At 36.8% G+C, this 12,747-nt stretch overlaps 2 protein-coding genes across 2 annotated transcripts; both read left to right on the top strand.

The window, feature by feature from the left end:
- Positions 1–46: 46 nt before the first annotated feature.
- LOC113279432 lies at positions 47–5,010 on the top strand. Its single transcript, XM_026528128.1, has 4 exons — positions 47–268; positions 401–1,090; positions 4,600–4,816; positions 4,937–5,010. Exons 1-4 carry the CDS (start codon positions 47–49, stop codon positions 5,008–5,010), a joined length of 1,203 nt encoding a protein of 400 aa, XP_026383913.1.
- Positions 5,011–10,057: 5,047 nt separating this feature from the next.
- LOC113282384 (alpha/beta hydrolase domain-containing protein 17B-like) lies at positions 10,058–12,696 on the top strand. The gene is made up of 5 exons (XM_026531370.1): positions 10,058–10,559; positions 11,397–11,433; positions 11,530–11,766; positions 11,875–11,922; positions 12,043–12,696. Exons 1-5 carry the CDS (start codon positions 10,258–10,260, stop codon positions 12,532–12,534), a joined length of 1,116 nt encoding a protein of 371 aa, XP_026387155.1. The 5' UTR covers positions 10,058–10,257; the 3' UTR covers positions 12,535–12,696.
- The last annotated feature ends 51 nt before the right edge of the window (positions 12,697–12,747 follow it).

Below are 12,747 nucleotides of genomic sequence, written 5' to 3'. Positions count from 1 at the left end.
TGATTTTTGGGCAATCAAAATGAAAATCTTGTTCATGTCTCAAGAAATGCGGGAGATTGTTCAAGATGGGTATGATGAAATTGAAGACACATCAAATCTAGAGCCACCCCATAGGGATTTACTTAAGGAGAGTAGGAGGAAGAATGCAAAAGCATCCATGTACATCCAACAAGGAGTTGGAGACACCATTCTACCAAGAGTAATCCATTCTTATAAAGTTAAAGAAGCTTGGGATCTTCTGCAACAAGAGTATGGAGGCAATAAGAAGGTAAGAAAGTGAAAATTACATACATATAGAAGAGATTTTGTGAATCTTAGAATGAATGAGAATGAATGTTTAAATGAGTTTTCATCTAGAGTTGTTGAAGTTGTTAATAATATGATGATGTGTGGTGAGAAGATGGAAGAAAGAAGAATTTGTGAAAAGATTTTGATATGCTTGCCAGAAAAATTTGAACCCATTCTGGCGGTTTTGGAAGAGACTAAAGATTCCTCTACATTAAAGTCACAAGAATTATGGGCTTCCTTGAAGGTGTATGAGCAAATGTTGTTAATACACTCCGAAAAATCAATTGAGAGTGCACTTCAATCAAAACTCAACTTGGAATCAAAAAATTCAGCAATGAAGAAAAATGAGTACAAGGGTGATGTTTCATCTAACTTCAAAGGAAAGGGAATCTGGAAGAAAGGAGGAGCTAACTCCAACAAATACACAAAGAGTGATTCGTCTCAAGTACCAAGATGCAACTTTTGCAAGAAGAATGGTCATTTAGAGAAGAATTGTTGGAACAAAGGGAATCCCCAATGTCACAATTGCAAGAAATATGAACATTCGGTGAAAGATTGTAGATACAAAGAAGATGAAGACCAAGACGGTAGAACTGAAGAAAAAGAAGACAAACAAATTTTGTTTTATGCTTGTCAAAGTGCTTGGTTTGTAGATAGTGGTTGCACAACTCATATGTCTGGTGAAAAAAGCTTGTTTGTTGATATGGATACATCCATCAATTCTCTCGTGAAGATGGGTGATGGAAACATGGTTCAAGCTACTGGAAGAGGTACAATTCGTGTACAACCTATTAATGGAGCTGTTAGAGCACTGCTCGGTCGAACTCGCAAGCGTTGCTATATCAAGCTTGTTTGTCAACTTTATTTTCCAAAACTATAAGTCTTGATTTCTAGTCTACTTATAGCTAAGTTTCAGACTAGGATAGAAAGTGTAGTTGAGCTCTAGACTCCACGGCGTTCATCATACAAAGACGAAGAACTACTCAAGGAACTGGTGGAACTTCATCGACTAAAAGGTACGTGGAGACTTGAACTTATCTATCACTCAAAAGTCTATCTACTCTATCTCCTATCTTGAGACAAAATTCGTATTGCTATATGAACTTCGATTATACACATTTTCTATTTCCAGCTGAGTTTATCTCGCTTATCTATTTCTTGAAATATGTGTTGGTAAGCTTTCTCTTTGGCCAAGTTCATCTTTACAAGTGACGAAAGTCGTGTTGATTATTTCAATCTCTTGAAAATCGCTTCGATGAAAAATGGAGTGTGAATAATCTCTATATAACATGCTCTAAGAGTGTTTCAATGATTGAAATGAGAGTTTAGAATATGTAACCATCTTTGGATATAAGCATATAGTGTGTTCGCACATTAGTGTATAAGTCAAAAACCGGGAACCAAATGTATGCATACTTGTGTGTGTACTAAATGGTTGATGGAGACCTGGCGGAAGTTCATGACCGTGAATTTCTGCTAAGTTTGGAAATCAAAACTAACTCAATCTGGTTACCTAAGTATGCGTACCCGTACGCATACTAGTGGAAAGTTCACGTCCGTGAATTTCTGCTGAGTTTGAAAACCAAAACAAACTCAAATCCGGTTACTTAAGTACGCATACCCGTACGCATACTTAAGTGTGTTACTTTCTAAAATTTTTTTGTCCATGAACTAAAACATTTATATAATAAGGAATGCAATTTGCAAACCGAGGTTATAATGTTCATGAATCGCTTCGAGTGAATCAAAACCGATTTTGCTTCGATTGTGTCTTGTATACTTCTATAAGATCTAAGCAATTGAAAAACTATCGAACTAGTTCTTTTAAGTCATTTGAACTAGTTATGGTGAATATGAATATGGTTGATATGAAAGTGCTCATATGGCTAACCATTTGGTTAACTACTGTTGAACCAACTAGGTGTACACGTTTAGGTACAGTTACACAAACCTAAACGAACGTGCATTTCATTTGTGTATAACAAGCTAAGATTCGATCTAACGGTTGAAAGATATTAGCTTGAATCTAATCAGGTTTTCATCTGACGGTGAATATTGAATGCTTTGTTACCAAGGTAGCATTGATTGCAAACCCTGATTTGAAGACTATATAAAGGAGAACTCTAGCAACTTGGAAACCTAATCCCCACACCTCCTGTGTGATACTAGTTGTATAAGCTAGAGTCGATTCTCCTTTAACCTTAGGTTTCTATAGAGACCATGAAGGTTAACGACTTGAAGACTTCATTGGGATTGTGAAGCCAGACCCAACTATTTTCTTTATATTTGTGTGATCTGATCTTACTGTTTCTATCGTATTGAGTACAATTGTAAAATTGGCTCGAGATTAATTTCTATGATAGGAAAGATAGAAAAGTAGTCACAAAAATCTTCGTCTCATCGTTTGTGATTCCGCAATATCTTGTTTCGCTAGTCGATTAAGATTATTGTGAGGTGATTGATAATTCTAGGATGTTCTTCGGGAATATAAGTCCGAGTTATCGATTGGTTCCTGTTCACCTTGATTTATCAAAAGACGGAACAAAAACTCATAGGTATTTCTGTGGATATAGATTTATCTATTCCTGTAGACTTTTCTGTGTGATACAAATTTTTTTATTAAAGTCGTCGACTTTGGGTCGTAGCAACTCCTAGTTGTGGGTGAGATCAGCTAAGGGAATCAAGTGCGTAGTATCCTGCTGGGATCAGAGACGTAAGGAGCACAATTGTACCTTGGATCAATGTGAGATTGATTGGGGTTCAACTACAGTCCAGACTGAAGTTAGTTTGTAGTAGGCTAGTGTCTGTAGCGGCTTAATACAGTGTGTGTTCAATCTGGACTAGGTCCCGAGGTTTTTCTGCATTTGCGGTTTCCTCGTTAACAAAAATTCTGGTCTCTGTGTTATTTCTTTTCCGCATTATATTTTGTTATATAATTGAAATATCACAGGTTGTCCGTTGAATCGATCAATTGGTAAATCCAACCTTTGGTTGTTGATTGAAATTGATTGATACTTGAACATTGGTCTTTGGTACCGTTCAAGTTAATTTCTCTTGTATTCAATTAGACTCGCAGATTTCTACTTGCTTGAGTAAGTATTGAATCGAGAAATTGAGATATAACTCCTTGATATACTTTTTATTAAGATTGAGTCTGGCTGTCTAGTTGATTCTCTTAAAAGTATATTGGAATCAGTCCACACAGATTGCTAAGCGAATTATTGGGTGAGGTTGTTAGACCCCCACTTTTTCAGGAGCAAAATACATTAGAGATGTGTTATATGTTCCGTACTTGGAAAAAAAAAAATTTAGTGTTGGGAAACTTATGGAGCTTGGGTACGCCGGTCCATTTTGAAGATGGATATTGCACCATTTATGGCAAGAAACACAAGGACAAGAGACATGTAATGAAGAGTATCAAGATGGAGAAGAATAGAAGCTTTCCAATTGTGTTTGATAAAGAGAAGAATGTTGCATATTGAGGATGGAAACCATTGATGAAACTTGGTTATGGCATAAAAGACTTGGGCATTTGAATTTCAATAGTCTCAAGGTGCTTTTAAACAAGAGCATGGTTCAAGGACTTCCACAACATATCAACCACAAGGATGGAGTGTGTGAAGGTTGTGCACTTGGGAAACAACATCGCCAACCATTCCCAAAAGGTGTAGCATGGAGAGCAAACGAACTTCTTGGTTTAGTACATACCGATGTGTGTGGACCAATGAAGACACCAACTTATGGAGGTAATAAATACTTCATTTTATTCATTGATGACTTTACTCGAATGACTTGGGTGTAATTCATGAAACAAAAGTCCGAAGTTTTTGGCATATTCAAGAAGTTCAAAAGCCTAGTTGAAAAGCAAAGTAGTCACTACATCAAAGTTTTGAGAAATGATAGAGGCAAAGAGTACAACAACAAAGAGTTTGATAAATTTTGTGAAGATAAAGGCTTGGATAGGAAATTAACCGCGAGTTATACTCCTCAACAAAATTGTATTTCCGAGAGAGAGAACCAAACCGTGATGGAGATGGCGAGGTCCATGCTTCATGAGAAGGGTATGCCTAAAGAGTTTTGGGCCGAAGCCGTTAACACCGCCATCTACTTGATGAATAGTTATCCAACAAAAGTCGTATGGGACAAAACTCCTTTTGAAGCATGGAGTGGGAGAAGACCATCGGTGAGGTATCTCAAAGTTTTTGGTAGTGTGTGTTATTCTCAAATTCCAAAGGTGAAGAGAACAAAGATTGATGAATCAAGTGAGAAATGTATATTTCTTGGATATACCCTCCAATCAAAAGGTTATAGGTTGTTTATCTTGAAAAACAACAAAATGATCACAGCCGTGATGTCTTGTTCGATGAAGGCGCTTCATGGAATTGGGAAGAAGGTAAAATTGAGAAGAGTACCATTATTGTTTATGATGAACAAGAAAATTCAGCAACAAATGAAGTTGGAGAAGATGAAGAAGAAGGTGAAGAACTATCTCAAACACCCCCAAATGCAAGGTTTAGAGCATCTCCAAGTATGTCTCCAAGTACTAGTGCATCAACATCACCACCAACGGCACCAAAGAAGATGAAAAAGTTGAGTGAAGTGTATGAAATATGTAACTATTGTACGGTTGAACCGGAAAATTTTGAAGAAGCATCAAAAGAACCGGTTTGGATAAAAGCTATGGAAGAAGAAGTTGTTGTCATAAATGATAACGATACATGAGAGAAAGTAGCAAGGCCAAGTGAAAAATAATTTATTGGTGTGAAGTGGATCTACAAGGTGAAGTATAATGCGTATGGATCAGTTCAAAGGCACAAATAAATGTTGGTGGCAAAGGGATACTCACAACAACCAGGCATCGACTACAATGAGACTTTTGCACCGGTTGCTCGTCTTGACACCATTGGAGCCGTAATTGCTATGGCTTCCCAAAGAGGTTGGTTACTTTATTAACTTGATGTCAAATCGGCATTTTTGAATGGAGAACTCTATGAAGAGGTCTATGTAGAACAACCACAAGGTTTTGTGATTGAATGAGAAGATGACAAAGTATACAAGTTGAAGAAAGCTTTCTATGGCCTCAAGCAAGCACCAAGAAATTGGTATAGTGAGATAGATGGATACTTCAAAAGGCAAAACTTCAACAAAAGCAAGAGTGAGCCTACACTGTATGTGAAGAAAAAAGGTACGTCTATTCTCATTGTTGCATTGTATGTTGATGATCTTATCTTTACGGGTAATGATGTTCATATGATTGAACAATTCAAGAGAGAAACGATGATGAAATACGAGATGAGTGACATGGGTTTGCTCAAGTACTTTCTTGGTATTGAAGTTCATCAAAGTGAAGATGCAGTGTTCATTTCTCAAAGCATGTATGCCGAAAAGATGTTGAAGAAATTTGGTATGCTTGGTTGTAACCCCACATCAACACCACTTGTAGTGAATGGGAAACTCAATAAAGATGATGGAGGAAGAAAAGTTAATGAGACTTACTATAGAAGTATTATTGGAAACTTGTTGTATCTTACACATACAAGACCCGGTATCATGTTTGCTTCAAGTATTTTTTCTAGGTTCATGAGTTCACCTAGTCATCTACATCTTGGCGCGACAAAGAGGTTGTTCAGGTACGTACAAGGAACAATGAATTTTGGAATCATGTATTCAAGAAATTTGGATGTCAAATTAGTTGGCTATTGTGATAGCGACTTGGGAGGATGTATTGATGACATGAAGAGTACATCGGGGTATGCTTTTTCTCTTGATTCGGGTATATTTTCTTGGGCATCGAAGAAGCAACCAAGCGTAGTTCTATCCACAACGGAAGCGGAGTACATTTCAGCATCAATAGCTACATCTCATGTTGTATGGCTAAGAAGAATCATGGAAGACATCCAAGAGAAACAAGAAGGGTGCACCGAAATTTTTTGTGACAATAAATCAGCAATTGCTATGTCTAAAAATTCGGTTGAGCATTGTAGAGCAAGGCACATCAAACTCAAGTATCACTTCATTCGAGAAGCGGTTGAAGATGGTGAAATAGAACTCAAGTGTTGCAAGACGGAAGACCAATTGGCGGACATATTCACCAAGGTACTTCCCAAAGACAAGTTTCAAAATTTTAGATAATTACTAGGAGTTGTAGATCATCACATTAAGGAGGAGAATGTTGAGTAATGTGATTAGATTAATTAGTTAATTAGTAGTATTAGAATTGTGCGGACAATAGATTTCCACATGTCCTCTTATCTCTATGGTCTTATATTGACCATGTGTAGAGAGAGAAATGATTATGAAGAGAGATTAATCAAAAAGAAAAAGAGAGTGAGTAGAAACTATAGTTTCCCACTTTCATGATCAAAACCGTCTTAATCTTCAAATTAAACCAACCAAAAATCCAACAGTATCTCCAAATTTTCACGTAACTTCCATATATACTAGGAAAAATGTCCCGAGAGTAACTCACCCATGATTTATCGAGATGCACCGGGATCTTACTTTCTTTACGTAATAAAACATACTACCAGCCATGTTTTTCCCTAATTAGCTAATCCGAATCAAATCTGGTAATAAAATCCTCAAAAATCTAAGCCAGAATTGTTTCAGAAAATCTGGCAGTAGAGAGTGAAAGTTTCCCTCCATTTTCGTTCTTCAAAAGAGGAAGGAGATGGGCGCCCCCTATCCAGTATGTGTGTGTTGTTATCAATTGGGATGTGAATAGTAGGTGGTTACCTCTTATCGCTGAAGTGCCCCTTATCTAAAATGGGGGTTCCTTTAGTAATTTCTCTGGGGTGTTTTCAATACTTTTCCTGGGTGCGTTTAGCACTTTGTCCGGGTGCCAATAACATTTTTTCGGGGTACCTCCAACATATTTCCGGGGATGCCTTTAGTAATTCCTCCAGAGGTTCAAATACCACTTTTCGAGCCAATTTCTCTGCAAAATCTCCAAAAATACCTACACACACATAAAATACCAAAATAAGTAAAAAAATGGGTACTGACAATATAGAAAATCGAGATCAAAATAGACACTTAAATGCGTCTACCAGTCTGCACGTCAGAGGCGGCTGAGAGGTCGACTCAGCATTAAATGCAACGGTAAAGAGGACTGACATGTGTTCTTCTCTCACATGGAGTCAATGACGTGGCATCCTTTGAATGGACGAGGTCAGCGGCCAACTAAGGTATAAGATTGACCAAAGACCATCACATCTCGATGGAGTTACATCAAAGACGTCCCTGATTGAGAAGGCGCTATAAATATTCAGTCTCATCTCCAAAGAAAGGACACACAATTACTAAGAGAGAGAACTAAAAAGAGCTTATACCTGGCACTTAAGAGCTTGTAAACACACTCAAACCTTAATAAAAATCACTACTCATTACCCCGTAGACTTAGGTGAAAACCAAACCACGTAATCTCACGTGTTGATTGTTAACTTAGCTCCATTTACTTTACTACTATTATGATAGCTAGTCAATCTTTATTATTCTAATTATGTGTTCACCGAACTTACCTTTTATTACTTACATATGGTCTCTCCTGAGGTATCTTTATTTTGTAGCCTAAGATCACCTGAGAAGATTGTATTGTGTAGACTATCAGGAAAATTAGTAGTCACAAAATTCATTGCCGATTGGATTTCGTGGAGGAAATGGCACAAATCATACTTAATGGTTGTTGTTTAGATACTCACCAAAATCTTGAGCATATATGAATATGATCTTCGTCTGCAACATCAGATGTCTTCCTACTACATGAAAGAAAAGTCTAGCAATAAAGCAGAGACTCCTGTAAGGTATCAAATTTCTTTTTCTTCTCTCTTTGCATCCAAGCATGTGATGTGAGTGAGATATTGTGGTTACTTGTTACCATAAAAGAAAAACAACAAGTCACAACTAAGAGATAAAACGAAAGCTACCTAATGTCATCAATTAACATGTAATTAATCAAGCTTTTAGGTGACACGAAAAAGGTCTCTAAGAAAAGATAATACGACGATATAAATAACCGTTTGAGTTTTGACGACTCCAGATATAATGTCTTCTTTCTTGATGTCTTTGATGGAGATCTCCCTTTTTTTTTTGGTCGATCATTCTTGAACGAAGAGCTTCTACTTTGTCGACAATTTTAAATCCTTGTTTCCATTTCAATTGCTTCAAAAGTGAAATTTTTACTACTAATACTCCTTTCTCTTTTTCTTCCGTGAGCGAATCGTTTCTTTTAGAACCCCTTTACCTAAACAAGTTTGCTCCGTTCAAGAGCTCAACAAATTTTCTTATTTGGATCGCCTGTCCCCTTTTTTCCTGTCTCTTTCTGTCCCTACCAATGACAACACGCCACCTGTTTTACTCTGAAAAATGTATAATTAATAGGTAACGGCGTCTAATATGATAAACTACACGGTTGTCTTCGTCTTTCTCATCAGTCATGATACGGTTACTGAATTTTTTGTTCATCTAGTTCCTCTCATTACGGTCCTGTAAAAAATGATAAACTTCCGATCAATTTAACATAAAAGCCCAAACCAGGCAATTATAGTTTCAATTGTTCTTTTGCTCCTGATCCTAAATTGAAAGTAACAATCGACGGATTACCAATCGTACTTTTGCTCCTGATTTTGTAACTCCAGAATAAAGTTATCCTCGATTTTAATGGTAGATTTTAGGGACTTCATTTTATGAGCAGAAATTCGTGGGTGTTGATTTGAGTTATGGAATCGAAAAATTACCCCCTCTGTTTCAGTTTTAGAGGTTTTCTCAATTATAACCCCTTTGTCTTTGTTAGTGAGATTCAAATCTTAATCCTTTCTCCACTAATTTTCTTCCACTTGCTTTTCCCCTCTTTTGCATTCATCGTTCTTCGAACTTAAATCAGATCTTCCATGAACTTCACTTTTTTTATTGACCAGGATTTGCCGATCTCATAAAGATTTTTGTTTTCTCAAAAACATTGAAATTGTTATATGGAAGTCCTGGTTTGTTAGATCTTTGAAATGTTATTAATTAAAATTTATCAGAGAGGAGTAAATAAATCCTTCTGTAAGAAGACAAAGAACCAAACACGAAGAACATAGTAATTCGCCGTGAATTACAAATAAAATAACATAATGAAAAACATGTGGCATTCCAAGATCTCCTTGTTTTGGAACTTGAACCATTTCTTTTCTATCTTTACCAACCGCAGAATCTCGATGCCAAAGGAAAACATAACTAGCTAATCTAATCTGTACCAAATTTTGTTTACAAGCACACCCGAGCCGGCCGCTACACTTACCAACTAGCTTACCCGCAGTGTCATGTGGAAGGTTACACACCCGTTTATAGAGAACATATAGCCAGTTGACGCAAGCTATCAACAAAATGCACAAAGTAATGAACAAATTATCAACGAAAACGTCTAGTGGCGGGTGTAACTACAGTGCAATAGTATAATTATTGGGTGATGACCAATAACCTCAGTTCAAAACCCGTATAAAATTTTGTATGCGCCAAATCAAACATTTTCAGCTGTGAACAATGAGCCCGGAAAAAAAATAAATTTGCATGCGCCAAATCGAACATTTTCAGCTCTTCACTTCCGTTTAGGTTTCAAACAGTGGCGAAATTGGTAGCAGTAGTGTGAACTTCGCTGTCGATAAAGTTTGAATCAACGTAACCTACGCACGTAGCGTATGTTAGCAAAAATCTCCATTAAAAATTTAAAATGCAAAACGAAAAATAGAATAATAATTAAAGAAATGAAAACGACATTAAAGATAGAGAAGAAAAATAAAGTAAAGTTTTTTCCTTCTCCTTTCTTCTTCTTCTTCTTCTTCTTCTTCTTCTTCACTTTCTCTGTGTAATAATCTATGCAATAAGATGATAACACTACCTTTACTCTTCTAAAGAGATGAGGATAACCAAGTTCTGAATACTGGGTTTTTGTTAGTTTTGATTCTCAACTACTAGAGAGAAGAAGATATCATGGGAGGAGTAACATCATCAATGGCAGCAAAGTTAGCATTCTTTCCACCAAACCCAGCATCATATAAGCTAGTAACAGATGAAATAACTGGTATCATAACACTAAACACATATCCACATAGAGAAAATGTTGAGATACTTAAATTACCAACACGTAAAGGAAATGAAATTGTTGCTATGTATATTAGACATCCCATGGCTACTTCTACTCTTCTATATTCTCATGGAAATGCTGCGGATCTTGGTCAGATGTATGAGCTTTTCATTGAATTGAGTATCCACTTAAAGGTTAATCTCATGGGGTACTCTTCTGCACCTCTCTATCTCTTTCTACTTGTCTTTCCTTTGATTTTTGTGAGTCGGCTTGGTGTTTTTCATTATGTAAAGTCATGGGTCTTTGGGGGTAGTGATATGTGGTGATAATTTGAGGTATATTCATCTGAATTCAGTACACAATTTTGTGTTTTTATGTGAAATGCGTAGGTGCGCACGTAGTGTTCGATAATTTGTTGGATAGAATTGATTTTGACTGCTTTTATCCTTTTAATGGTACTCTATGTGTTGGTTCAAAATCTGAGTTTTGCTAGAATTTGTGTTTCATTTATTGAGGAAGTAATGAAATAGGTTTGATGAAAATTATTTGGTACAGACAGTGCATTTTTTCTATGTGCGTCACTTGAGCTCTCCAATTTGGGAAACTGAACAGATCTACCATTTATGTTTCATTGCCATCGGCTATATTTGGATCTGAACTTAACTAGTCTAACTGTCTCTTTTTGTACAAAAATATTGTTTAGCTCAGTTTGAATTTCATCTCCAGTGAATAAGTTTAGATGCATAATATGTTTGTTTAATGTTTGCAACTGAATCTTTTGTCTGTCTGTCTGTCTGTCTGTCTGGTCTTTTAGTTACCAGTTTACTGCTAGAGTTATACCTGATTCCTGATAGATTTATCATTTTTCTTGCTGATCATGGATATTAGTGTTTGGATGCATCTCCAGCCAACTCATAATTTCCATGAATGTTTCTGTTTGTTTTCTATTTTGAAACGAAAATGTGCTTGGTGTAGAGTGTATTATCAAAGTAATGTAATCACTAATGTATTTATTACTTACCATGAGATTCCCAATTTCATGCAGGTACGATTATGCAGGATATGGACAGTCATCTGGGAAGGTTTGTCTCCATCAGAATTTTCCTATCCTAAACATTGTGAATTACAGAGCGACAGTAATCTGAAAACTTGTAGTTTCACCATGTCCTGTCTTGTAGCCAAGTGAGCATAACACGTACGCAGATGTAGAAGCTGTATATAAGTGCTTAGAAGAAAGCTATGGCGCAAAACAGGAAAATATCATTCTTTACGGTCAATCGGTTGGAAGTGGTCCCACGCTGGATCTAGCAGCTCGTTTGCCTCGATTAAGAGCCGCTGTTCTCCACAGTCCTATACTATCAGGCTTAAGAGTCATGTATCCTGTAAAGCGGACATACTGGTTTGACATCTACAAGGTTGCATTTATATATTCAAAACTATTTAATTGTTCTTTCTTTCTAGTGACTTGCGTAATTATTCCCGTTGTATGTCTGAGCTTTTTACCTTCACTTGTTTATGTGCAGAACATTGACAAAATCCCATTAGTTAGCTGTCCTGTGCTGATCATTCATGTGAGTCTTTCCATTCATACCTTTCAAATTACCTAGTTCTTCAATACAATTTGTGGAAGTGGATTTATATCATGTGGCTCAGACTATCATAACATGCATCTCTTCCATGTCCCTATGCAGGGAACAGCTGATGAAGTTGTTGACTGTTCACATGGGAAGCAACTTTGGGAGTTGTGTAAAGAGAAGTATGAACCTCTATGGCTTAAAGGAGGAAATCACTGTAATTTGGAGCTCTATCCTGAGTACATTGCGCACCTCAAGAAGTTTGTTCAGAGTGTCGAGAAACCAGCTTCCCGTAGAAGCACTTGTAGACGGAGTGTTGACCGATTAGAACATACTAGGCGGAGCACTGACTGTTTTGAGGCATCAAGGAAGAGCACTGATCGAAGAGAGAGTAACATAAGAGAGAGCACTGACAAGCCTGAGAAACTGAAAGGTCTCGACTTCAAGCCTAATATATACCAATTAGAAAAGCTGAGAATGCCTTTTGATCAAATGGAGAGGTCTAGAAGAAGTGTAGATTGTCTTGAAAAATCTCGAAAAAGTATAGACCACCAGGTTGAGAGAGCGCGGAAGAGCGTCGACCGATTGGATAGAGTATGGGCCGGGTAAAATTCTTCTCACTTAATGTATAATGATTCAAATTTTCGGTTTGTGAAAAATGAAATAAAAAGTTATTTTAGCATTTTAATTTATGGTTCTGGTCTGTGGAGTTTGGTTGTGGAAGTTCCGTTAATAACTCTGTTGCACGGAATGAAAAAGGGTTTGCTATCCTATAGTGTTATTTTTTATTTATTCAAAAAGAAAATGCTTGCTTTAAAGCAT

Source organism: Papaver somniferum, chromosome 5, assembly GCF_003573695.1.
Source record: "Papaver somniferum cultivar HN1 chromosome 5, ASM357369v1, whole genome shotgun sequence".
In the NCBI taxonomy this organism is placed as follows: domain Eukaryota; kingdom Viridiplantae; phylum Streptophyta; class Magnoliopsida; order Ranunculales; family Papaveraceae; genus Papaver; species Papaver somniferum.
The sequence above is the reverse complement of the archived record's forward strand: the minus strand, read 5'-3'. Positions and strand labels throughout refer to the sequence as shown.

Coding starts and splice junctions, on each gene's coding strand:
- LOC113282384 (XM_026531370.1), top strand. CDS start 10,258: ATGGGAGGAGTAACATCATCAATGGCAGCAAAGTTAGCATTCTTTCCA. Junction 10,560..11,396: donor TTAAAGGTTAATCTCATGGG/GTACTCTTCTGC, acceptor AATTTCATGCAG/GTACGATTATGCAGGATATG. Junction 11,923..12,042: donor GTCCTGTGCTGATCATTCAT/GTGAGTCTTTCC, acceptor GTCCCTATGCAG/GGAACAGCTGATGAAGTTGT.
- LOC113279432 (XM_026528128.1), top strand. CDS start 47: ATGCGGGAGATTGTTCAAGATGGGTATGATGAAATTGAAGACACATCA. Junction 269..400: donor AGTATGGAGGCAATAAGAAG/GTAAGAAAGTGA, acceptor TGTGGTGAGAAG/ATGGAAGAAAGAAGAATTTG. Junction 1,091..4,599: donor TACAACCTATTAATGGAGCT/GTTAGAGCACTG, acceptor AAAAGGTTATAG/GTTGTTTATCTTGAAAAACA.